Consider the following 26,580-nt stretch of genomic DNA (forward strand, 5'->3'; position numbering starts at 1 on the left):
AATAGAACTTAAGTTGTAAGCGATAAAAATTTATAAATAAAAGTATATAAATATATTTTTATATCCCTTTTATAATTTACATTTTTTTTATAACTATATTTACATAAGTAGTTTTAAAAATAATATTATCTGGAAGTTATCTAGATAAATCGCCATGTATGTTTATCTTTTATCTAGATATATTTAAAACAAAATCATCTTCATCTTATCTAAGATGAATTTACATATTTTCATCTCATCTTTATTTAGCTAATTTTAAAATTATCTAAGAACAACACTGACAGAGGCAAATATCGAACGTTACTTTCCAAGTCGAATAAAAATAAAATCGATGCGAGAGACTCGCACGTGCCACGCGTCCATTCTTTTCGACGGGGCACGCGCAGGGGGTAGAAAAGGGGGGCTGAGGGAGGAGGGGAGGAACTTGCATCTGCCGTTCTCTCCCTTTACACGACAGTTAGATCGAAGGGTACCGACGTGGTAGGAGATGGACGAACTCCCTCGCTCGTGGACCCCCCTTTTCCCCCCTCACCTCCCCCCTTTCTCGACAACGGTTGTGAAAGCGAGGGGGCTGGTAGACCAGAGAGTTGGTCAACGGTCGTTTTCATTGACAGTTCTTCGTGCTCGCCCCGTCGTATATAGCGTTAGAAAAGTGTCTCCCGAAATTTAAAGAAGTGGCGAAAGGGAAGCCGCGTTTTCCCCCCTTTTTTCGACGAGAAAAGATTTTTATACAGGAAAACTTTGCGCGTGACAAAGGAAGCAATTAGCGCGCCTGCAGTGAGCGAGAGAAAATCCTGGTCGGAAACTTTGACCGATAACGAAGCGTGATACCCTGTGAACGGACAACCCGAGATCCCCCGAGTTAAGGGACAAACTTTAGTACAAACGCACGTTTTCAGCAGCGGAAGTCGAGACGTGTAAGTAGCACGGTGTCATTACTTTTAGATGATGACACGCTGTAAGACGATCATCAGACGCCAACAGATGCCAACTTTATAGCTCCTATATCGTTGACACTTCGTGTCAATTTTGTCGTAGGACATACATAGGTGTTATTTATTGTCATTAACAGCGTGTTATTGCATCAAAATTTAAAAATATATATTAAATATATTATTATTATTATATATTATTAAAATATATTAAATACATTAAATTATATTACATATCTCCTCCTTTTGTAGAAAAGAGTGACAGATATTTTAAAAGAAAATATTTTGTAGCAATATAAAATTTGTAGACTTCTCGGAAATATTTGACGTAAAAGATATCGAAGTTGAAGACAGAGCTAAGTAGAGGAGAGAGTGACAGATGTTTTAAAAGAATATTTCGTAACGATATAAAATTTGCAGACTCTCAGAAATATTTCACGTAAAATATATCGAAGTTGAAGACAGAGCCAATTAACTCAATTGAGTCTCATTAGTGTAACAATTATTACATTGTAACAATTATGTGTTGAAATAGAATGGATATTTTACGGAGACAATAGATGTTATATCAAATAGTAGCTTTTATAATACATTATCGACATGCAATATATCGTATTATTATTATTATACATTATTATTAAAAATAGACCGAGACATATTATTATGCAAAATTGTAAAAAAAATAAAGAGCCAAATTTCCTCTTTTTACTGTATTAATACTTAAAATAATACTGTTTCTTGCAACTTTTTTAACAAAAATTTTGTTTATTATGATTATTCAGGAATGTGATTTTTCTAAAATATAAAAAATTCCTATATTCGCTGAATTACAGGTGGACAAGTGATCAGATCATAATGAAGAGATGTTCATCGGTAAAGTATTTATAATAATGACAGATATATATATATATATATATATATATATATATATATATATATATAGTAATCGTTTTGATAAATAATATAAGGATGTTTATAATATTGAATGTATGGATTACTTAAAATAGAATATTTTACTTAGCATAGAATTTATATATAAACGTTTTTTAATATTATAAGACAGGGAGAAGTAGAGAGTTATATATTATTTTTAAAATTACATAATTTAATAAAAAAGTTTCTTTAATATCTTATTTAATGTCTAGGCACCTTGTTTAGAAGACGTTGGCGGTGACGCTAAAAGGACAAAAGGAATTACACAATACACGGTAAATTAAACTTAATAATTATATCTCATTGAATATTTCACGTTTATGTAAAGTAATTATTGTTAATATGAATAATAACAGACATAAGTTTCAACTTGATTTAAAAATCAACAGTAAAAATTATTTTAGTAAGAGAAACTGACAAAGTTGTTATCCATTATCGGAATGTTTAATAAAGTTCAACGAGTGTTTATAATCACTCTTTGTCCGCAATTATTACAGTTGATTCTACTTAAAAAGCGGTATAACATCAGCATTTAACTTCGAAAGTTGTTCAATCGTAATATAAACCGAAAATTGTATTTAGTTTCGAGTTCTTGTGTAAATTTGCGAAAGACAATTCAGAAAACAATTCACTAGGGGCAAATCCAAGCCTTGTCTCTCAAACCAGGCTTTTGCGGTTAACGTGGTATATAAAAACGTTTTTTTCTATATCAATTCCATCTTTATTCCGTATACCTATTACACATTCGAAGTTTCATGATATTTTGACAGCTTTATAAAATATAATGAAAAATTCATCCGTTTGGAACTTAATTAATTAAAAGCTTACAAAAATTTTTTAATATTTTACATAATTTTAAACTTAAATAAAATGTCACAATGCAAAATTGCACAATTGCATTCGATAGATTGTAGCAAGTTCAGCCGCAAAACGATTCGACTTTTATAGAGCACAAGCACGAATGCACAAGCGTGCACTATCTTTTAAACTTTTACATGGAATGTATATAAATCAAAAAGATAGTTTTTTATATATTTTTTTTTACATTTTAAACGATTCTATCGAAAATTTTTATTGAAAATGGAGAGATAGGGAGTTCTTTCTTTCTCTTATAAATTACCAAGTTATTGTCATATAATTTATTGTTATATTTTATTATAAATATTATTTATTATTTATTTGTTATCATTGTTGAAAATGTTGAAGATAATAAGAAATCATGTCTAATAAATAATTTTTTATATTTTAAATAATTTTATCGAAAAATCTTTTATTGAAAGAATAGATAGAGAGTTTATCCTTTCTATTATAATTATTAAATTTTTAATGTCATATAATTTATTATTATATTTTTGTATAAATATATTTGCTATATAATTGTTGAAAATGTTAAAACTAACAGAAAGAATCATGTTTTTAATAAATAATTATCAGTAGATAATAATAAGTAGAATTACTTAACATTTGAAAATGGAACAGTTTGTATCATATGACATTTGCTTGACGTCACTATTATATCGATTAAAGCTTAAATTGTAATATTTGAATACACACACGTCTCATCTTTTCACAGGATCCAAATACAAAGGAATATCTTCAATTGGCTTTAGCCAGAGTTCTGGAGTTACAACGAAAGATCAATGAAGGCACATACGTTACAGAAACTGATAATGATGGCAGTGATCCGGGTAACGCAAAACTTTTCTAATATTTTATTTTTCTCCAAATATCGCGTAATCTTATATAAGTTTGATCTCACGAGCAAGAACTTCCGCAATGTCCTAAGGGAAAAAGGCTGCAATCACTAACCCTTTCGTAAAGCTTCAAACAAAATTAGCTATCACTTTTTTTTTTTGCCAACCACAATAAGTTGTCCTGAACTTTTCAGTGTCAGACTGATTTATCCAAGCAATTAATTATCATATAAAGTGATAATATCTTTATAAAAGAGACCAGAGACATTTCAGACTTATTTATTTCTGATCCTGTTAAAATAAAAGAAAAGATCGAAAGATCACGGAACTTGCATCAATTGTCATCACAAATATCTCTTGAAAAATTCTGCAAAATCAAATTTCGCGTGATGCAACAACCATACGAGACGACGTCGATCCGTACGTGCTTAAGCGGAAATTGATTCTTGCAACATATCTCGGTAATCTCGTCAAATTCATGCGTGATTCTCAATGCAACACGACGCCAATGCCGTGACATTTATATGATATGTAGAGCGGAATAAGTTATTTTATCCCAAGGAAATGCTAGCTTTTTGCATACATGGAAAATTGTATATCTCAAGAGAATAATATTTTTTTTATAAACGGCAATTATCGATTTTAAAAAAAATTCAATTTTTAAAATGCAATTTATAGTATTTATATACTACATATAATTAATATTGTAGATGAATATTTTATATTTTAATAATATATTATAATATTTTTATATTTTATAATATTTTTACATTTTAATAATATTTTATAATATTTTTTATATTTTAATAATATTTTATAATAATTTTATATTCTATAATATTTTTATCCGTTGATTAAAACAATTTTCTATTTTCCCATTTGTAAAGATAAACTTTAATCTATAATAATCGACGCTCGTCGAATTAATCTCTGGAATATTATTCTTATAATATCGCTATTATTTTACTCTTTGCATATATGAAAAATTATACATCTCAGAAGAATAATAATTTTTTTATAAACAGCAATTATCGATTTAAAAAAAAATTTATTTTTAAAAAACAATTTATAGTATTTATATTACATATAATTAATATTGTAGATGAATATTTTACATTTTTATAATATTTTATAATATTTTTATATTTTCTAATATTTTTACATTTTATATAATAATATATATATTTTATAATATTTTATAATATTTTTTATTTTAATAATATTTTAATAATTTTATATTTTATAATATTTTTATCCGTTGATTAAAACAATTTTCTATTTTCCCATTTGTAAAGATAAACTTTAATTCGTCGAATTAATCTCTGGAATATTATTCTTATAACATCGCTATTATTTTACAGATGCATCAGGCAGCGAGGAAGATTTAATGAAGGAAATTTTTGCCAAAGTGTTTCAAGATTTACCCGGAACGTCCAACTCACTCGCTAAAATAATAGACGGAGGAGCATATCGGAGAAATCGCATGGATGCGATATACAGTAAGAGAATACAGTTATTAGGTTTTGATACTTGTCGGAGAATGGCACTTGAATTCATGAAAACCATCGTGCGAGAATCGCGAAACAGCTCTGCCTCATTATCAGACACGGTTGAATCCGGTGATTTGACGCTTCAGCAAAATGAATCATATTTGAGAGATGCAATTCTAGCGAGTGATTTGCAGAAACGAGAGTCGAACGTGGAAACTCGAGCGAGAATGTTGAGAAGTCTGGATTTGCATCTGGCCGCTAAACAAAGCGATTATACGGCTAAATTAATGAATTCGAGTAAACAGTAGCTGCGTACTCTTTCTTGACTGAAGAGATGAAAATCGAGAGAGAATATCTAAATTATATCCCCCCGAATATATCTCATATATATTCCAGTATTAATGCAAATGATTTAAAGCATATACATATGTATGTGTAATCGTAAGAATATTTTTATTCGGTTAATATCTCCTTCGTGCATAATCAGCTGATAATGACAGATGAGTACAAATGTCTTTTAAAAAATTTTTTGAAAATATAATTGCCGGGTTATTTTAATATACAAGATTAGATATATATTTTAGAAATTTTAAGTAAAGTCAATGCTTCATTTTTGCTGATTTTGCTCTTACAAGCATTTATAAAAACTTATCTAGTCATATATAAAACATACTAGTCATAGCTATCGCATAATTATTCTGCAAAGTTATTTATTTTAGATATTAAATATTTTTTTTTTATTATACATATATAAGGTGTCCCAAAACTACATTCTTCATTTAATTTTAAGCGGAGTTAACTTTAATAGAATTTTAATTTTGGCTTATAAATTACAAAGATGAATATATAAAAATGGCAAAAATATAACTTGCCAAAATAGTGATCCCTCTCGCTATTTTCGTTGATGAAAAATTGTCTTTAAATTAACCAAAGATTGTATATTATTAAAAGGACATTCGATGGTTTTGGGATACCTTCTAAATAAGATAGGGCATTTAAAATTATCACCTTGATTTACACCAATGTTATTATCTGTAGAAAATAATAAATTAAATTAAAATTATACAGTTTTAAGAAAGCTATTAAAATAGATAAAACGAATCTCTTTAGATAGAAACGTTTCGAAGATTTGTGGAGATAACTTTAATTTCTTTTAATGCAATCATTGGAGATTATTACATCAGGCTCTGATGGCTGTTTACAACAAACAACAAAAAAACAAAGAAGAAGAAATTATCACTCTTTTACTAATTTTATCTTTGTTTACATATTCAATGTAATAATAACAATTGGGATCGACAGTTTTGTGAAGAGAGTATAAACAATTGGGAACTAATTTATTCATCTTCTTTAAAAACATTTAATATCTGTTAGACAAACTGTTTAAATAATTCAAGATGTTTTCAATCAAAAAGATATTTATTACAATGTTATAAAAAATTGTGCAATTAAAAACATGTTTTTATTTTTAAAAAACCGAAGCTTTAAATTTCCAGAAAGCTATTAGCTAGAAAAATTTTATTTTATCCATTTTAAAATCATGCAAACTTTAGTTTAACTCATTTTTCTTTATAACATGGCCATAAATCAAGATAATAATTTTTAAAAAATGCCCTGTATATATATTATATATCCCCAAGAGATATATTTTAACTTTATAAATTTTAGTCTTTTTCTAACTTGCATAAAAACAAAATTATATACCGAACAAATTAATGTAACTATCAGAATTTGAATAAACGAATCTATAAATAAAAAAAGAGTGAAAAAAAAAGGAAAAAATATTTCTATCGAAAAATACGAGATTTACATCATTTCACCTGTGTTTTAAAACATCTGATTATTGAGTAGACAAACTAGAAAAAGAACAAATAAATTGAAATGCAAAAGGAGAATTTGTGCGCACTATTAAAAATATCAAAAATACAATTAACAAAATATTATTACTAGAAATTGCACATTTAATTATATTTACATGTGATTAAACATTATATAAAAATTAGATAATATTCTATTTAAAAAATAATTATTCAATTGTGTATTTTGCATTGAAAAACCATAAATTAATAACAAAATTATATATATATTAGCGTGCAAAGACAAAGTGTTGCTTTCATGGGTGCCATAAAAAATAGGATCTAGAAGAAATAAAACGTGTAATAATTTTATGATTAATAGAATGTGCAATAAAGAAATTTGAAAAATTTAAGAATTCATACCAGCAGATCCAGAATCTCTCTGTTGATTTATTATAACAGACAACAAAACCATGGAAATTAGCGATACGAAAGCAGTATATATAGCTACATATAATTGTATACTTACTTTTACAATAGTTTTATTTGCTAAATGCATGCAATAATAAGAAATATACAAGAATAAGAGCGTTTTGTAAAAAAAAAAAAATGTATTCACAGAGTGTACAAATAAAAAACCTAAAACTTCCAAACTATGAATAATATATGTCTTAAACAGTAAAATGTGTACATCTTACAAATTATAATTTATACCTCTCGTGAACCCTACGAAAATATTCAGAAAGTCACAAAATGTTCAGCAGTCGGAAGCTGATCGGAAGATCGACTAAATCGACTTTCTTTTTTATTTCGAAAGGAAGACATACATAGCTCGTGTAAACGGTGTGATTTCTTTTTCATTTTCCTAGCGCGAATAAATTATCGAACTAATTCTCGGAAACGCAAATCCCTCTTTCAGATCTCGCAGCTTAATCAATATCGCATTGAATCTTGGAAGAATCTCGCGTTCGCGTCTAATCGGATATTATGCGCGTTTATGCAATAAACTATCCTCTAAGAGTAAAACACAATAAAATGTCGATAAATCAACGGGATAAATCTACGAGGATTGGCCTATAATTATGGTATTCCACAAAATCTTGTTTGTTTATCCAGAACAATATCATAGTTACATAAAAACATAACAAACTTGTGCGCACATATGCACTCACACATACACGCATACATACATACACACAACACACAAAAAATGCTCTACGTAATCTTTAAATTCTATCTTGTCAATTTTTTAACACAACTATATATGGTTGATTTGCTTTCTATCAAAATCCACATATCGTTAAATATCCATTTATTTCTGCGCGTATTTTATAGTGCGTCTATATATATTTGCTAAAAATATACATTCTAACAAATCTATAAGACGATTTATTGAATTAAACAGACCTAATTTATAAATATGTGCGACGGAAAAATTCCTTTACATAAAACAAGTCAGTATATATAGTAAATATAAAATAATATCAATGTTTACCCCAATTGTTGTACATTTAAATCATTTTTCATGCGATGCTTATCAATATATTCAACCGATGCTTATTTTATAAAAAAGTTTATCGAAATAATAAAAGCCCTCTTTTATTATAGATTTTTTAACCACAATTCATATGACGACTTTAAGCCATTAATAAACTAGAAGCGATATAAAGCTTCTATCTATACGATAACGATAAGCTATTTTCAGTATTAATGATAACATTCTTTTTCGATCATTCGTTTCGTTGCAAAGAGCTTCTTTTTTTATAACTTATCTATGCAAAATAATAGAATTAATTAATATAATTTTATATTTAGAGTTTATGAATAATTACGGACATATATTGCATTGCTAATTAAAATATAAAAGAAATTAATCGCTGTGAAGAAAGTAGCTATAATTACACACATGCTAATATCTATCCCTTTATAAAAATATAAGATCTTAAAGTATCCGGAGATAAATTTTCTGCTGATTCGGATCGTCGTTATATAAGACCGGATAATTAATCTGTGCATTACGTTTCAAAATCAAGTGTTACGTGTATATATATATATATGATATAGTTTGCATTCTCGTAATTTTTCATGTCTTTCGTTATTCAAGATAATTGTATAAATTCGATAACAAATTATATAAAAAAAAAAAGAAACAATCACAGCACGGAATAAAAATTTTGCAACATACTTTAAGAGAAAACTTAAGAAACCTTGAAACAGAAAACTTAAAAATAATGCTAAAATACGAAAAAAAAAATGATTAATATTTTGCATAGGGACTTTGTTTTTGTTCTATGCGCTACTATTATCTATCACAAAACTGTTTCCAACATCAAAATTTCCTCTCGTCGATTCTATGTACAAATCTGCACGTATATTTAGCACGTAATCAGGTAATATATGAATCACCTCCTTCCTCTCCTTTCCCCCGAGCAATTCTATAAAGTATTGACAAAACTATACCATGTTTCGCGATAAGTAGAGGGTTCCAAACCATGGGCTTCCCAATTTTCGCCCAATTTAAAATGGTGATCAGAATCGATATCATCGCCATACATATATCGTCGTAGACCTATCGTCGAAGTCGATCCGGCAAACATTCGCAAAACTTCGCCGACGAGTCAGTGTCAAAGGTATCCATGTTCGAAAATCGGTGCGTTTCTCCATATTGTGCGAAAAAAAAGAACTCTCGAAATCAGAAGAGAACAAACATTTTTCTACCGTGTTCGTGTATTCATTAAAATCTAGATGAAATCATCCCTCGCTTCTATCAACTATCGCGCTTAAGACAAACAAAATTGGCTCGTTTTATTCGCCACTACGAGAGAATATAGAGATAGCGATCTATTTAATTTTTTTTTTATTTCAATATTTCAATAAATTAATTTTTTCTCACAATAATAAATATTCATATCCAAAATTGCAAAGCAGATAAATAATTTTGACAGCGCCACATGTACAGTCAATTATCGTATAATTATTGTATTTGTTTAAGACGTAGCGTAAATCGATCTTTTTAACACCCCTCGTTAATCCTTTAAACATTATTATCAATTGACAACCGAGCGACATTATCTTATATTTTCTATATTTTTTCCCGTGCACACTGATTGCGTGAAATATTTTGATATCACGTTTACACGTGAAATTCATCTCTATCGTGTCATTCAAAAATTCTTCAACTCTCATCGTAGCTGAAAATTCGATTTATGCCGCTTTCCAAACGGGCGGATTGATATTTTTTTTTCTTTTTAATGCTGTTGCACGAGAGTAGGCCCGTTGCCGGGGTTTCTCCAAGGATCCGGTATGTCGTAGTGATCGGGAACCGTGATGAGGGCATCGGCGTCTGTTCGATTGCCGCTGCAATTCTGGGGTTTCACGCGAGTCGTGTTGACGCACTCGATCGGCAGCTTGAAGAACTCGAGCTTGTAATTGTAGCCCTGGCTGGTGATACGGATTATCGTGTGCAGCGGCACCTCCATGTAGGGCAGCTCTTCGGGTTTCTTATCGAGGAAGAATCCGATGATGCAGCGTAGTACAGCCTGATGAGACACCACGAGGACGTTATTGGAGCGCTGCAGCTCGGCCATCACCGGCTCGACGCGTTGCATCGCGTCGATGTAACTCTCGCCCCAGGGATAACGATAACGCAGCTTGTCCTGATCGCGCCAGGCGAATTCCTGTCGTGAAGTAGATAGTTAACGTGTGGTGAAAACTGAAAACTTCTGATTCCATTTTTACTTTAATTTTTTTTATATTTTTTCGCTTTTTTAATTTTTTTTTATTTGGAAGAGGGGGTTTTAACCCCAACCTAAAGTTAATAAAAATAAAAAATAAAATAATCTTATATAATGTGAAATATAGCGTGATCACCGTTATATATCATCATCCAATATCTCTGGCTATCTCTCTGATGAGATTTGCTATCGTCCAAATGATACGCTCTAATCTATGACTTTAATCCTTCTGTCAATGCATCATTTTTCACCTTTTTATCAATGTATGGATCGTTAAGGATCAACTGCGTATTTTTGACATATTTTATTTCAGGCGGAGAAAAGTTCCGATACATTTTTAACATTTAGTTTAGGTACCTAGGAACCTAGGTACCCAAAGTTGCTTATTTTGACAGAAGGGTTAAACTCGGATATTTTTTAACCGGCAATATTTTTCAATTTTACTTCGAGCGATTATTAGAGATTTCTTGAGTGAATGATGAGTATAAATTACCTGCGGATGATGTTCTTGCATTTCCTCGTAGGAGAGGCCCTCGCACACTCCCGCATGAAGCTCGTTCAAAGCTGCCACGTGTTCCTGAGGGGCCTCGATTCCTCGCGCCGTCGCGATTGTTCGGCGAAGGCGACTGGTGAGGACTCGCAGGTCGGGAATTCGCATGGCATTGAACTTGGTTGACAAAGCCTGAGCGTAACGCTCGCCTCGGGCGCTTAACACCGCGTCACCGCCGACCTTGCCGAGCACATTGTACTCGCTTTCACCGTGCTGCATATACAATATAAAAATATAAATAAAAAATTGTAGAACACCTGCATATAGGCAATAAGCGGCATTCGAAAAAAATTTACACATCAATCCGAGGAAAAATAATTCCCAAGATGTCATATCTTATTCAATACATTATATCTTATTATTTTTAATTTTTTTTTTAATTTTTAATTTTTATATTTTTAATTTTTTTTATTTTTAATTCTTCTTATTTTTAATTTCTTTAATTTTTCTTATTTTTAATATATTGTAGCACTAGAGAATCCTAGAGGGAGAGTTTTGGGTTTTGGTTAAAAGAGTCTTCCTTTTCAAATTCAAAAATAAAAAAAATTATACATTTAAAAAAAGACGAAAAATAAAATATGTATAAAAATTTTTTTTAAATGTATTTTTTAATTAATTTCTGTCATGATAACACTGCTTACCCTCGAGAAATAGAGTGTGTGGGGTTTAAGGCTGATGTCCCCGAGGTATCCGAGCACGCTGGTCTCAACGTGACCGGACACCTTGCAGGTCTCGATGTCCATGGTAGCGGTGTCGATTCTGATCCTTGTATAGATCCTCTCGTCCATCGGCTCATATGATCGGGCGTAAAAGGCGATCTTCGAGCGCAGATCTTCGGCGGCCAGAGCAGCATCCACGCCTGCGTAGTCGGCGCTATGTCTCACGATCTCCTGCTGATTCTGCTCCAGGACCTCCGGATCGTCGCAGACGCATTCGATGAATAGAACGCGATAACCCAGCTGACCGGAGAAGTAATCGTGGACCTCCGTGCGCTGAGCTCGCGTGATTATCATGGCGTCCAGGAGCTGAAAACAGGAAGAGCTCCAGTTAATAGGGGTTCAAGTGATTCTGCTCTTCTGAAAAACCGACTCTGGACTTCTCAAGATTATATTCATCGCTCAATTTTATTTTAAAAAATAAAAAAAATAAATAATAGCGTTGTTATTAAGTTAAGTGAATACTTACTGCTACGGTATTTCCGGATGCGAGCCAGGCCGCGCAATCCAGCATGGCGTCTCTCTGTGCAAGAGCCATTAACGCGTTGTTCGCCGCATTATCTGATCGGAGGAGTTCGTGTGATATATGGGGTTCGAATCGTTTCCTTCGATAATCACTCACGCGAAACACTGAAACAAGATTTATTATACGATGACGCATCGTAATTCCCGAAACGGTTCTCCGACACGTATGTTTAATTAAGAATAAAAATCAAACATGAGATAAATGATGGCGATAAATCTTTGAGTAGATATCATGTAACAGATGTGTGTCTCAGACACAATGCATAGTTATTTAAGTATATATATATATATAGCATTAAATATACATTTTTTTACCTTTTGTGGTTACGCCATTCCAGTTAAGTCTGCAAGCAAGACTCTGTCCTATTTGGCTTTTCCCACGAGCCGGCAAACCGCAAATGGCTAGGACAACCCCCACAAATTTGCGGGATGACTTCGCTACTGCCGGCATTCTTGCTGCGACCTTCTCCTTGCCAGGATCTAAGTAGAGAAAATAGACAAATTTTTAAAAATTATATATTTATTTATTATATAAAGTGCGCTGAATTTAGCATATCAGCGACCAAAGTATTATTTTGTGAGCGACTAGATTTTTATTTTTTCATTACAATATTCAAGAACAATTTATTAAGAGTGTACTGAAATATGTAAGAAATATTTTAGACATTTTTTTTAATATCAAAACCTTCCACAACACATTAGGCAAATCGACAATGTGTTAAAATCGTATTTTGTTTTTGATTAATTTAATTTCTTGTGGCAAATAAAAATAGACGACCTTAAAAAAGTTATATATTTATTTATTATGTAAAGTGCGCCGAATTTAGCATATCAGCGAACAAAGTTCATTATTTTGTGAGTGAAATTTTTATTTTTTCATTATAAAATATTCAAGAACAATTTATTAAGAGTGTACTGAAATATGTAAGAAATATTTTAGACATTTTTTTTTAAATATCAAAACTTTCTACAACACATTAGGCAAATCGACAATGTGTTAAAATCATATTTCATTTTTGATTAATGTAATTTCTTGCGATAAATAAAGAGACAATCTTAAAAAAGTTGTACATTTATTTATTATGTAATTTAGTGTGCCGAATTTAGCATATCAGCCACAAAAGTTTATTATTTTGTGAGTGACTAGATTTTTATTTTATCATTACAATATTAAAGAAGAATTTATTAAGAGTGTACTAAAAGAAATATTTTAGAATTTTTTTTAAAATATCAAAATCTTCTATAATGCGATTAATTTAATTTTTTGCGGTAAATAAATAGACGACCTTAAAAAAGTTGTATAATTATTTATTATTTGGACAGATGTCTGTGTGTGTGCTGAATTTAATACATCAGCGATCAAAGTTCACTTTGTGCGTCGCTAGACTTTTATATTACACTCTACTTTTAAAGAACAATTTTCATTAAAAATGTACTAAAGTGTATTTAGAAATTTCTTAAAAATATCAAATTTTCTTTTTATAATAATTACGCAAATAGACAATGTATTTGAATTGTATTTTCTTTTCGATTAATTGCATTTCTTGTGATAAATGAAGAATATATCGGAAAATAAACGTGTGTTCGGCAAAATGTATTTTCGGTTATTTTCTCCGAATGTCAAAATTAGCAAAAATTACAAAGAACAAAAGCTAAATATAATTATTAGTCAGAATTTCGTTGAATGAGGGCTCTTTCTTGTACTAGTAGTGAGTATATATTTTGGCAATATGTCTGACTTCGCGACTACAAATATAAGCAGAGTAATATGAGAATGATTATATATATATATATATATATATATATATATATATATTTTAGATATATTTAATTCACACGATATAACAGCGTGACTTTGGACCTGCAAGAGCGTAATATGGAAATGTTTGCACTACTTTAAAATAACATTAAACGTAAACTATTTATGACGAGTATAAGTGCGTCAGGAGTCGCGGAAGTACAAGTAAATAGAATCATTGAAAAATATATATTGTTTATCGCCTTGAATTTTTACATGCATCACGCATTTAGAAAAACATCTAATTAGGAGTACAAAGCACTCTAAGCAATAAACATGACGTATATGAAACGTTATGAGACATCACATTTTTCTACGCGCACAAAAACAGTTTCGCATCATAACAATTGTTAATTTCTCATTGAAGGCTATCTTTGTTTTAAAAAACTACAGTTATTCTAATGATTACGAGTCGGAAAACTCGTACAATATGCCTTCTAGACAAAACGGGGACTTCACAAGCTACTTTATAAGTAAATAACAATGAGATGAAATAGATTAGTCAGTGAATGGCGAGAATTTAATTAAGTTCTCAAGCACTTAGTATCAACAGATTACAAAAGAGCTCATTGTATATGAAAAAAATGAGAAGAAAAGATAAAAATATATACATGAGAGATGGAATTTTATTAATAAGTAAAATGTGCGTGAGTCATTAAAAAAAAACACTCAGATATTTTAAGAATTAATTGTACATATTTAAGATACAATTAAATATCTTAAAGTCTCGTGATGTTTCTTCCGTGCTATGTTTTTGAGCACAATACGATAACTTTAATATTGAACAACATCAATATTTACCTTATTTACTTATTTTGTGTTTATAAAGCAGCGAGAGAAAATTATCTTACCCAACACACACATATTTCCGTAAAAGTATAATAAAGATTAGAGGTTGCTGCGACTATCGTCGAACAGCTGATAGAAACGTCAAAGTTAAATGACAGCCGACGAAAGAACTGAAACTTGATTTTGTTCCGCGCTCATTCTACGTTCGATATGCAAATATCTCTCGTATATTAAGACGTCGCATAAACGGACAAATCAAATATGCATGATGCTTCGTGTTTCCTACATCGGGAGCAAATTTTATATTTAGAATTGCGAACGCGCGTGCACATCGGTTTTGTGTTTGGGCTTTTCCGCGCGTCACCGAAACCAATAGAATAATTCGCACGGAAAAAAAAAATTAAACGCGGAAAATTATATGTGACACAACAATAGGATAATTATTTTAGTCTCTTTGAATTTTTTTACAAATATATACATTTTTTACAAATATATACATATTACATAAAAACAGTATGTCTCATTAATATTAAAAAATTTTTTTATCACGAATGCTGAACACTAGTATATTAAGTAAAGCTGTATAAAAGTGTAACTCTAACTAGATTGATAATTTTATAATTATTTTAATTTCTCAAAATTTTACGAATACAAATAGTATGTTTCATGAATATTAAAAAATTTTTTATTACGAATGCTGAGCACTATTATATTAATTAAAGTTGTACAGGAGTGCAACTCTAACTAAATTGATAATTTTATAATTATTTATAATTTTATAATTATTATAGTTTCTTTAAACTTTACGAATAAAAACAGTACGTTTCATTAATAAAAATCTTTTTATTATGTGAATGCTGAGCACTATTATATTAATTAAAGCTGTACGAGAGTGCAAAACTAAACTGATAATTTTGTAATCATTGTTATGATTATATACTGAATGTGTGATTATTATTATATTTTTACGGTTGTTTGCAAGCAAAACAGAGATGACAGCTCTGAAGAGGAAAATATCAGAGAAATTATTATCTGGGGGAGTTGAGATACAACAAAAGCTCTTATCTTTCTTTTCTCTATCTAAATTTAAATCGATACACAATTATTTCATGTTATCTGATCAATAATATCATAAGAGATTGATTATACTTTCAATTATTATGCGCGAAACGCATGTATGAAATAATTTATCATTCTATTTAAATATCTTTTTTATCACATGTGCAGAGTTACCCATATAATACAATATATATTTAATGATAAAAACGACAAATATTTAACGAAAAAGATCAAGAATAATCTAATTATTTTTAACACTGAGATTAAAGAGTTCAAAAATGTTTTAAACAATTTGTAGTCAATCTTATACTGAAATTTTATGGAAGTTCTTTCTTTAATATAATTTTTAATAATACAAATTTTATATATATAAAGGATTTATTAAATATATAATAAATATTTAAAAAGAGTATGACAAAATAAATATAAAAGAATATAGTAACTTTACAAATAAAAATCTCATTTAAGAAAAAAATTATAAATTAATAAAATAAAAAATAAATAAAAATAAATCTCATATTTATTAGGAATTTGATTTAAGTTTTCAGTTTATAAGTAAATATAAAAGTTAATAATAATTCTTAAAACTTATAATGTCAATTTATCTGATTATTTCACGATCGTAAAATATATAATTTTGAAATATTCTGCACTTGCATAATTTACTTAAAGAGATAAAGTATACAAAATGAAACATTTAGTTCTTTGGACGAAATAGTGATAAGTTATCGATTTTTCAATGCCACTCTGGAATGATAAATTGAAAATACGTTTCGGTATGTACGAATTTATCATCGTAAATAGATAATATTTATCGATATAATGTTTGATTTCCAGAAAAGAAGAATTTCTCAATGTGTAATAATATTGATATATAAAATATTTTCTCCTTTTCCCTCTCCTCCTCCCCCCTTCTCACTCTTTCACATAAACGCGCACGCGATTTTATATATATATATATATATATATATATATATAATAAAAAATATAATATTATTTATAATATTTATAAATTTCAAGTTCTATTCTCTTGTAAAATAATCTCTTATAAAAATGTGTATGTGTTGCACAACGCAACGTTACTTATCTGTATAATTAACATATATATAATATATTATATGTTATACAATAATATGTTACAGCAATATCTATACAATATTCAAAATATGTTATCGTTGTTTTTATATTATTTAAACATTTTTGTATAAAAAAATTCCTTATACATTTCGTAAGAAAGCATATATTTGCACATTTATTTTGTGATTCAATGTGTGATAAATTATAAGTGTTGTTAATATATAATAAGTGTTGTTGCGCATACGTAAAAGTTGCAAATTTAAATAAAGAATATTACATTATGAAACAGGATATAACATTTATGTATCATAAACAGAAATTATAGATGCAATACGCGTTCACATATGAGTAACTCATTAATCTTTAATCTTTAATAATATATTTTAATTTTACATTTCTCTCTCTTCCTTTCCCTCTTTCTTTCTCTCTCGATATTGATTATTCCATTGACTATATTCATGGAATTATATTCCAAGATGAATTAGCATTGTTAGAATCGGATGTTATGTGAAACAATATCGTTTGTAACATGAGAATATGGTGTCGCAAATAAAAATACGGATGTTGTAATAAAGTTGTAATAAAAGTGAAACGTAAATTAATGAGTGTTGATAATTACGCATTCTCGAGTTTGTCACAACATATATGAGAAAAATCTGAATTAAAAGCGTATAAAAGAAAATATTATTTATCTTTCTCGCGCATTGATTTATCTCAAAAACGTTGCGAATGTAAAAAAAAATAAAAAAACGGAAAATAAAATTTAATTTCACGAATTGTATTTACTATTATATTTTTATTTATATTCTCTTTATAATCCTAGCTAAGGGGTTCTCTCAAAACGCATTGAAAACAATATAGCAGTGCGATATGAAAACTTGTACACCTTTTTCTTTCGTCTTAAACATGTGAAATTCTCGTTTCCGTCAATTAGGCGCAAAAAATAGCAAATAAAGTGTAAAGTGCAACATAAGATGAAGAATAGTGTTGATTGCGATACTATATAGACGACGACCTCAATATATCCGAGACTTTATTTTCCTTTCACTTTTTGTTTCCTTTGAATTTCATTATAAACCGGCTTCTAACGTAACGTAAAAAGGATCCACCAGTGGATCTCCTTCAGCGTTATTTATGCAATATATGCGTTTTATGCATATACATACACCTCTTTGACAGATAAAGACATTTAAAAACGAGATAATAAAGACAAATTGAAAATTAATTTTGCCTCTACTTCAACAACATCAGCTGATTGTAATATTAACAAGCAAAATTATATATAAATGCATGTACAGATAGCGCGATGCAATTATCTTTTAATAAAACAATTATATTATTTGACTAAATAAAATGATTCACATAATTGTGTTAATTACATTGCGTACAACGCAATAATTGGTCGATAAAACAAAACAAAAAAATTATGCTAGATTTACGACAAAAAATTATAGATATAACATTTAAAAATTTTACTGAGAGATATATTGATAATGTAATATACACTCTCTCTTTATATTAAATATAATATATATTTACTTTTTAAGTTTAATTTAGTAATAATGTGAAACAACTCACATAATTACTTTTTGTGACTATACATTTGTTGTCTAATTAAGAATAATTTATTTTAAATTTAAACGGCAAATAAGAGCCAAATGCGGATGATGACGCATCAGTTTCAAGGAAGAAATAAATTTTATTAAAATTAATTATTTCTTTCTTGAAACTGACGCACCATCATCCACGTGTTAGACTTTCATTTACTATTTAAATTTAAAATATGTATGTCATATCGAGAGCCTTATTAAAATTTCATTAGTTAAAAATGTATTATTTCAAGAAACAAGCTAATTTCCATCCATAATATATGTCACGATAAACTTTAGATATCTTGCAGTTCTAAAAGAAGAGTTACGCAACAACAAAATTTCGGTTAATTAAGGCTGATCTGTCGATTTTTTTTCAAGGATTACGTAACAAATCAAAAGCCTAATTTGTCTGATATGAGTTATACATTCTATTATGCATATATACATATGTGTTCCCCATACATTTTTTAATTAATTTTTCGTCATTTCTCATTCAATCGTATTAATTCCTTGCCCAATGTAGAGACAAATACTGAAAAAGCATGCAATGACGTAGAAGAGAAGATACGAATTATATAAGCGGGCGTCACAACATATCCCTTCAACATCAAGCTTATTTACCTTGACGCTCTTCTGCGTTAGGGACCATCGTGGCTGCGTCGGTGTTCGTCAGCCCCGTATTAGATGAGCCCGTCTGCTTCCCCACGACGAGATCGCTCCTTTTCTCCTGGAGGATACTGGCTTGCAGGGCTAATTTTCTGATCGCGAGACAATAACCCAGTAACGGGGCCGCCAGCAGATCAAAACACGCGGCGACCCAGGGCATAACCGGAGCAATCCGTGTTTTATGACGGAGAACAACCGGTCGTCCTAATATTGCGTTTTCCTCCGTTTGTCTCCCGATGACGATTACGTAGTCGATCAAGAGATAATCGAACGAGAGGATGATGTTCGGGACAAAAGGAAGCCCGCGACACGGCCACTTTTCAAAAGGGTCAACGAGCAAGAACCACTTCTACTCTATCGCGCAATTAGCTCTCTTTCTTCCTATCTCTCTATCGCACCAGTCTGGCCTGATGTTTCTGCACTTCCCGGCTAAAGCTCTTCCGAGAAGTGGTCGCTGCTCGTGTGCCGTATTATGGATAGAAGGTCCTCCCTCATTCCAATTTGCTTGATCCTCACCTCTGGAGCCAGTTTGCGAGCTTCCTTGGAATCGGTCAGAGAAAGGCCCAGGTCTCTAGAACGCGGCGTGCCGCGTAATTTTGCCCGCTTGTCCTCCGTTCCTCCCTTCGTCGCTGTTATCGATGACAATGATGTTGTTGTGCTTCGCTGCTGGTGTCGTTGTTCGTTGACGACAGTGCGCGCGCGCGGCCGAGATACACCTGCTGATAATTTACATAGTAACAGCGATACTTCGCTCCGATATCACCGATACAAGCCTATGACGATTCTGGAGCCTTCGATTTGGGATGATCACTCTCTGACACTCTTTTTTCCCTTTGTGCGGCCTGATTTCTCTCTCTTCCCCTTCGGGCTTCTCCCTCCCGCGAACGACGAGGCTATATGTGACGTTACGTAGGTATTTATTCGGCCAGCTGGTACTAGGGAGAAATTACAGCCAACGCTTCTCGAGACTTCTCGCAGACTCGTCGATTCTTCCGAATTTTGAGTCCCTCCGCTTCAGCAAAGACGCTCTTCTGATCCCAAGATCCAGATCCCAAGTGTGCTCAGCCAGACAGAGGATAGATTCCGCTTGTTGCGAGATGCTGTTGCGAACCTTGGTCGATACTGTACTGTTGTCTGCTATCTCCGGCGACTAGTAGTTCTGGTTCCGACGCTTTTAGCAGCATCGACCAGAATCAGAGACAAGCCGATCCGCCAATGAAAGATTGGCTGGCCCCTCTACCACCGACAGCAACTCGGACAAACTTGCGCGCCATCAGCGAACATTTGTTTTTCCTCACGACCGATGTAATTCGACGTGTCCGCTTGTCCCGAAAATCGTGAGCAATAAAAATTCACCAATCCCTAATTTCCACGAAATCATGAACGACGAGGAAACCTCGTTTTTTTACATCCATAATGTTAGCTTCGCTCATCTTTATCATTTTTGGGTTACTTGCTCTGTCCGCTTTATATCAATTCAATTTAGATTGGATGAGAATTTTTGAATATTAAGAACTAGAGTTTTGTGTCCTTGACCTCGTTTAAAGCTACACACGACGTGATCTTGACATTTATTCCGATATTGAAGGATATCGTCTAATATGCATATCTGATTAGAATCGTAAATTATATGTGTTATTCGCCTGATGAAACCAGCTCGCATTTTTCTTGGCGGATCGCATGTACAAAGTCCACGGCTGTTTTTCCTATTTTCACGTAATCGTTTGGCAAACGACCATCCAGAGACGCGTGTGCGTTCGTCATTGGCGGAGTTAAATGGAAGAGTCGCGCCCAGATCATTAATGTCCTGACCTGCCCGGGTTAGATCGCGTGTACGCCAATGTAGAGCAACTCCTTCGTATAGGCAAAGTGGACTTTGGACCTTACTTCGGTGTTGAAATAACTTCGAAAAAAAAGAGACCAAGAAACTTACCAAGAGAAGTTAGATTAAAGAAATAAATTCGAAATTATAAATTAAATTAAAAATATTGAATTAAATTAAAAATTAAATTATCAAAAAAAATTGCGTACCTCGTTAATTAGTTAATTAGAACACTGAGGTATAAGTAAATGATGTATTCATACATATGTATGTATACATATATGTGTATGTACATACATATAGGTACGTATCGTTTTCGTGATAAGCTTACGAAATAATCGATCGAAAACTTTTACAGCAGTCTTTTGGTGTGTATGCGTCTTTCGCACCATAATTCTCGATTATTTCAAAAATGTTAACAAAAAGAAATTAAAAAAGATATTGAATAGATATAAAGATATTGAATAAAATTTAAAAGAAAAAGAAAAATATTATTTCGCATTTTTTCGTTTTCAATAATTATTAATTATAGTAAAATAATTATAATAAATTAATTGTAGTAAATTCACATATAATTAGATATACGTATTATACAATATTATTACATATTATATATGTATGTACATTTTCAGCACATATAAATGTGAGGGGAGGGTTTTCCCCATTATAAAACTTATACAATTTATAAAAATTTATAAAACTATAAAAGTCGTCTGGAAATTTTCACGAAACTTAAAAATTCTGATAAAAACAACAGATAAAGAATATTTATATATTGTGTTTACAATAACAATGAGACAATCGTGCACGTAATTACGCCACGCGAGAGAGATGAGATTTTTTTCCATTACATCTACGTAAGTAAACGTCAGAAGCTTAGGAGAGCTTATTAGATGATAAGAGAGGAAAGTACATTTTAACTGTGTATCTCTCCCGGGTTTACACGTGATAAATGCTACTCCGATGCGTGATAGAGGTCACGCTTGATCTGTAACAAAATATGATATTAACTGCAGTCGCGATTAACTTCAATAAGTTATTGGTGAGTATTTATTACATTATTCGTTAACGTATCGCTTAAAACTCGTAAAATTTAATTTCTCATTCACAAAGATAATTTTTAATCGAAGAAACAAAAAAATATGACTCCGTTATAAAATATACTTTCTAAAGGAAAAGGCGATAATGCGATGACGCGATCATTAATCGAGGTAATTGAGATGCAGAGTGGATCGTCGCAATCTTATTTGCATATACAAATAATATACGTTCACGTCAATTTTCAGAGTTTATTGATACGATTGTGCGTTATTAGTTAATGGTCCATTTAAATTCAACGAAGCTCTATCGAGTTAATTGAAAAGCTGGATCGCGTCAGATCCGTACAAAGATCTGTCCTGCGCCTGAGTGAATTCTTCTTGAATTACATTTAAGCAAAAATTTATAAATAATGTACAAGTAATAATTAATATGAACTTTTATCGGTACATAAAATTTTAATAATTTTATTATTAATTTTATTAATAGGGGTGGCTTTTTTAACTCTATTGGAGGAAAAATTTTTTTATTTTAAAGGTTTTAATAAAATTGATATTGAAATTTTTCAGTTTTTTAGAGGTGCTATTACGTGTTAATTAATAAAAATTTCCTCCTTTTATGAATCACTTCTTTTTATGATTAGGCAAACCGCTATTAAATGCATTATTAAAACAAGGAAACTTTACACATGATTTGCAGTGAATTTTACAATTAACAATTTCCATGGAACGAGATGAATTTCATGTGAGAATTCAGACGAACCAATTATCGTATCATATAAACTGAAGTAATTTCTGTTTCTATAGTTTATACGTTTATGTAATTAATAAGGCCAATAAAATATATAAGTAATAAAATTTTAACTTAGATTTAAAGAAACATTTAAATCTAGATTTAAAGAAAAAAATATTTATCTATTTTTATATTCGCTCTATCTATTTTATATACGCTCTATCTTTGATTAATTTATTTATTATTTGTGTATATCATGTATTATTATATATTATTTATATATTATTTGTGTTGTTTATTTATAACGCAAATCCGATGAGCAATATTCAGATATTGAAAATAATTAGAGAAAGTTGCGGATTTATTGTGAAGTAAATTAAAATGATTTCTTTCGAAGACACTTACAAGACATTAAGAAGATGAGAAGTGAGAAGTAGCTTGTCCCTTTTAGTTTTGGCACAGTCTCAAATTCAAAGTAACCAAGGCGAGCTCTATTTTAAAACGATTGTCACCATAAATATCTTCGTACAGGCCTGCGGTCACTGTCGTCCATTAACCGCAATAGAGTTGTATCTCTTAAGAATAAAGGACAAAATGAGAGTGTAGAAACCGTTCGGCCATTGTTCTCCAAAAGAATATCTTCAAGAATATAAATCAAAATAATAGAACTGTCATCAAGAATGAACGTATTTAAACTAATTTAAATTTAAAAAATATTTTCATGGCAATAAACGCTATTAACGAGAATAACAATGCAAAATAATTAAAAGTAACAATTTATATTTTCGATCGAAAGAGTTAAAAGGTATATATATAAAATGCATTATTTATGTAATATATTCTGACTATCAAGAAAATTAAATCATTACGGAAATTCAAACATGACGTGAGACACGCACTCTTTTCATCCATTTAACTTCAAGTGATCTTTAGCATGATTCTCTCTTTGTACGTATATTACATGATTAAATTTATGTATGATGAAACAAAATAATGAAAACAATAAAAATAATATAACACATATACATAAAAGCATTTATTATGTAATATATGCAATTATGGTTTAAATAATTTTTTTACCTTAAAATGTGGAATGAAAGACATTATGTTCAACGACTGTACATTCAGCAAGAGTATATGTATATAAATATATATATTGTTCAGAAAATTCCAATCGAATGCGCGAGACCAGCATAAATATGCAATGTTGTCGCGCCCATGAAAAAGGTAGTGACGGCTTTAATAATTAGTGTCGACCATGGGCCAGCTAATAAAAGTAATGTAAGAAAATCTAGCACCAGCGGTCTGTACACTGTAAGCAAGAGCATACTAATTACTATAGGAACTAAGCCGCGTCGTAAATCATGTCTAGACCACAACCAAACCAACGTTGCAGTCGTTATATGTTGAACCTGTTGAAAACAAATTACATAAGTCTAAAAACTTTTTTGCATTTTTTTGTAATAATTAAGAAAGCTGAGAAGAACATGTTTCACATTAAATAGTTGCTTCAATTTCCTCATAATTAAGTAAACAGTAAGTAAATTCTTACCAAATTGATATTTGACTCCAGACTCTTTTGAATATATTTCCAATCAAACTCGGCACCTCGAGCTCCAACCCAAAGTAACAAGAATCTCGTGAGCAACACTTCCGCTCCTGCCCATCCTATACCAGCAGTTAATACCTTAGCGTGACCTTTACCAGGAATACCATTTAATACCAAGAATATTCCCACCAAGTCCGCTAGGTCAATAGATGATTTTAAAAATTCCTAAAAACATATTATTTTAATTCATTAAAACATGTAAGATTCTAGATTAAAACAAGGAAAAAAGTGTATAATCTAAATCTAAATGTAAACTCTAACGTCTTTTCTAGTCAAAATTATTTTAAAGAAATGAAAATTATTTGTAAGAAATAAAGTAACTTATAGATATATATTATAACTTCGTCTTAATTCTTGATTATATTTAAAATAAAAATTTATCGATTGATTGGTTTACACAATCACAATTTCATAAGTTTAACAATCTAACTATGGAACCATGGACTGAACAATTATAAAAGAATTATAAAGAATTATAAATTAATGATATACTATTTATTTTTTCACAGAATGAAGTAATAATGTGATAGATTCAGTTTGAGGTTTGTGTTTAGGCTCGTGCCACCCTCTATTACACACATTCTTCTCTCTTATTTGTAAAAGAACAAAATTTGTTGTGAAAAGAACTAATAACGCATACCCCAAAAACATCAAAGCCCTCTTCTCCGACATTGTCAGCGGTTGGGAAAAATGTAGCGAGCGCCAGCATCTTCACAAGCTGCGTGAAGATGTAAATACCACCCGCTTGGATACATTTCCAAAAGGCACCGTATTCTGATCTGAAAATAGTCTCCCTTTACTACCTGCTCCCCTTTAAATTAAATTATCTAGGTTAGGAAACCACAAAAATCTTTCTTGGATACTTACAAGCCGGAATATTTGTAGGTTAAGTAATACGGCACGTAAACCAACGCCAAACAATTTCCAAAGTGATATAACGTCATTTTTCAGTAACGTTCAGTCAATTTAAAACACCATTGAAAAAATTAATAATTCATTATAAAATTCTGAACATCATGATCAAGACAATCTGCGAGGTAGTAGACTTTCTTAAGCGCACGCGCGCTCCGAAAACTCGATCACGTGACTGCTTTGACAGCTGTTTTGACAGAATAATGAAACTCGTGCTTTAATGTGCGCAAGCGCGCGAAAAGATGAGCAGATACAGGATCAGAGAGAAGAATGAGAGACGCCATGCCCAGCTCTTAGGTGATCCCTGAAAGCGATACGCCCTCTGTGGACATGAAAAACGTGGACATGAACTACATAGCCAAAGTCCACGAATGTTCTCACCGGGTAACGCATAATGTGCACAATTTTGCGTTCCATGCTAATGTGCACGAAATGACGCATATAATATGTATATACATATTATGTATATATACATATATATATATGTATGTACACACAAATAAATATGCATTAAAGAAAAAGAGAGGCTGTTGCCAGTTCTGTTTCTGTTGTGCTGTTTTTGTTTCTGTTGCCGTTTTTTGTTGCTGTTGCCGTTTCTGTTGCTGTTGCTTTTTCTGTTTTTGTTGCCAGTTCTGTTGCTGTCTCTGTTGCTGTTGCTGTTTCTGTCGCTCTTTATTCGTTTTCGCTCTCGCTTCGACGACATCGGGAACCTTTCCTTTCTACAATAATTTACAAATTTAAATATCTTATAAAGTATAAATTAAACTTAATTTTCATTCTAACCTTTTGAAAGTAATTGTAACAAATTAATGAGATTTTTACGGTTAAAATGACATTAAACACGGTATAATTCGGATAATTTTTTATTAAATACATGAAAAAAGTTCATTATATAATTAATTGAAAATTATCCGAATAATGTGTTTATTGTCATTAAAAAAAAATCTTATTAATCTAATAACAAAATTACATTCAAAATATAGTGTAAAAAATATAAAAATTTTAAATTTTGTGCAAGTTTGCAAAAATAAGTAAAACAAAAGATTTGTCGATGCTTGCTTTTACGAGCTATAAAGAGATATGAGGAGAGAGTACTCTGCGTTGATACCACTGCTT

General features: G+C 30.8%; 4 protein-coding genes across 7 annotated transcripts in view; 1 reads left to right on the forward strand and 3 right to left on the reverse strand.

Moving 5' to 3' along the window:
* LOC145944327 (uncharacterized) overlaps positions 1-26,580 on the reverse strand; it is a 281,689-nt gene that overhangs the window by 14,089 nt on the left and 241,020 nt on the right. The gene's annotated exons all lie outside the window — the stretch shown is intronic.
* LOC145944924 (uncharacterized) lies at positions 437-6,812 on the forward strand. Its single transcript, XM_083053626.1, has 5 exons — positions 437-917; positions 1,766-1,805; positions 2,078-2,140; positions 3,439-3,553; positions 4,921-6,812. The coding sequence occupies exons 2-5, from the start codon at positions 1,788-1,790 to the stop codon at positions 5,355-5,357; spliced, it is 633 nt and encodes a 210-aa protein (XP_082909752.1). The 5' UTR covers positions 437-917; positions 1,766-1,787; the 3' UTR covers positions 5,358-6,812.
* Positions 7,266-20,552, reverse strand: LOC145944921 (6-phosphofructo-2-kinase/fructose-2,6-bisphosphatase). 2 transcript variants are annotated; one of them, XM_083053623.1, is made up of 6 exons: positions 19,307-20,552; positions 12,686-12,850; positions 12,315-12,475; positions 11,771-12,154; positions 11,073-11,342; positions 7,266-10,522 (listed from the first exon to the last, which is right to left on the reverse strand). In XM_083053623.1, exons 1-6 carry the CDS (start codon positions 19,509-19,511, stop codon positions 10,094-10,096), a joined length of 1,614 nt encoding a protein of 537 aa, XP_082909749.1. In that variant the 5' UTR covers positions 19,512-20,552; the 3' UTR covers positions 7,266-10,093. The 2 variants fall into 2 exon arrangements, with proteins under 2 accessions (XP_082909749.1, XP_082909750.1); XM_083053624.1 differs by lacking the exon at positions 19,307-20,552 and adding an exon at positions 15,020-15,176.
* LOC145944923 (BOS complex subunit TMEM147) lies at positions 21,875-25,737 on the reverse strand. 3 transcript variants are annotated; one of them, XR_014426768.1, is made up of 6 exons: positions 25,420-25,737; positions 25,193-25,331; positions 24,496-24,717; positions 24,024-24,355; positions 23,349-23,518; positions 21,875-22,161 (listed from the first exon to the last, which is right to left on the reverse strand). XR_014426768.1 is itself a non-coding variant. In XM_083053625.1 (4 exons), exons 1-4 carry the CDS (start codon positions 25,494-25,496, stop codon positions 24,104-24,106), a joined length of 690 nt encoding a protein of 229 aa, XP_082909751.1. In that variant the 5' UTR covers positions 25,497-25,737; the 3' UTR covers positions 23,756-24,103. The 3 variants fall into 3 exon arrangements, 1 of the variants encoding a protein (XP_082909751.1); XR_014426769.1 differs by having other exon boundaries at positions 23,349-23,582; XM_083053625.1 differs by lacking the exons at positions 21,875-22,161; positions 23,349-23,518 and having other exon boundaries at positions 23,756-24,355.

This window comes from Prenolepis imparis, unplaced genomic scaffold (genome assembly GCF_030444845.1).
Source record: "Prenolepis imparis isolate NDT839.2.m4 unplaced genomic scaffold, iyPreImpa1.0 SCAF_13, whole genome shotgun sequence".
Lineage (NCBI taxonomy): Eukaryota > Metazoa > Arthropoda > Insecta > Hymenoptera > Formicidae > Prenolepis > Prenolepis imparis.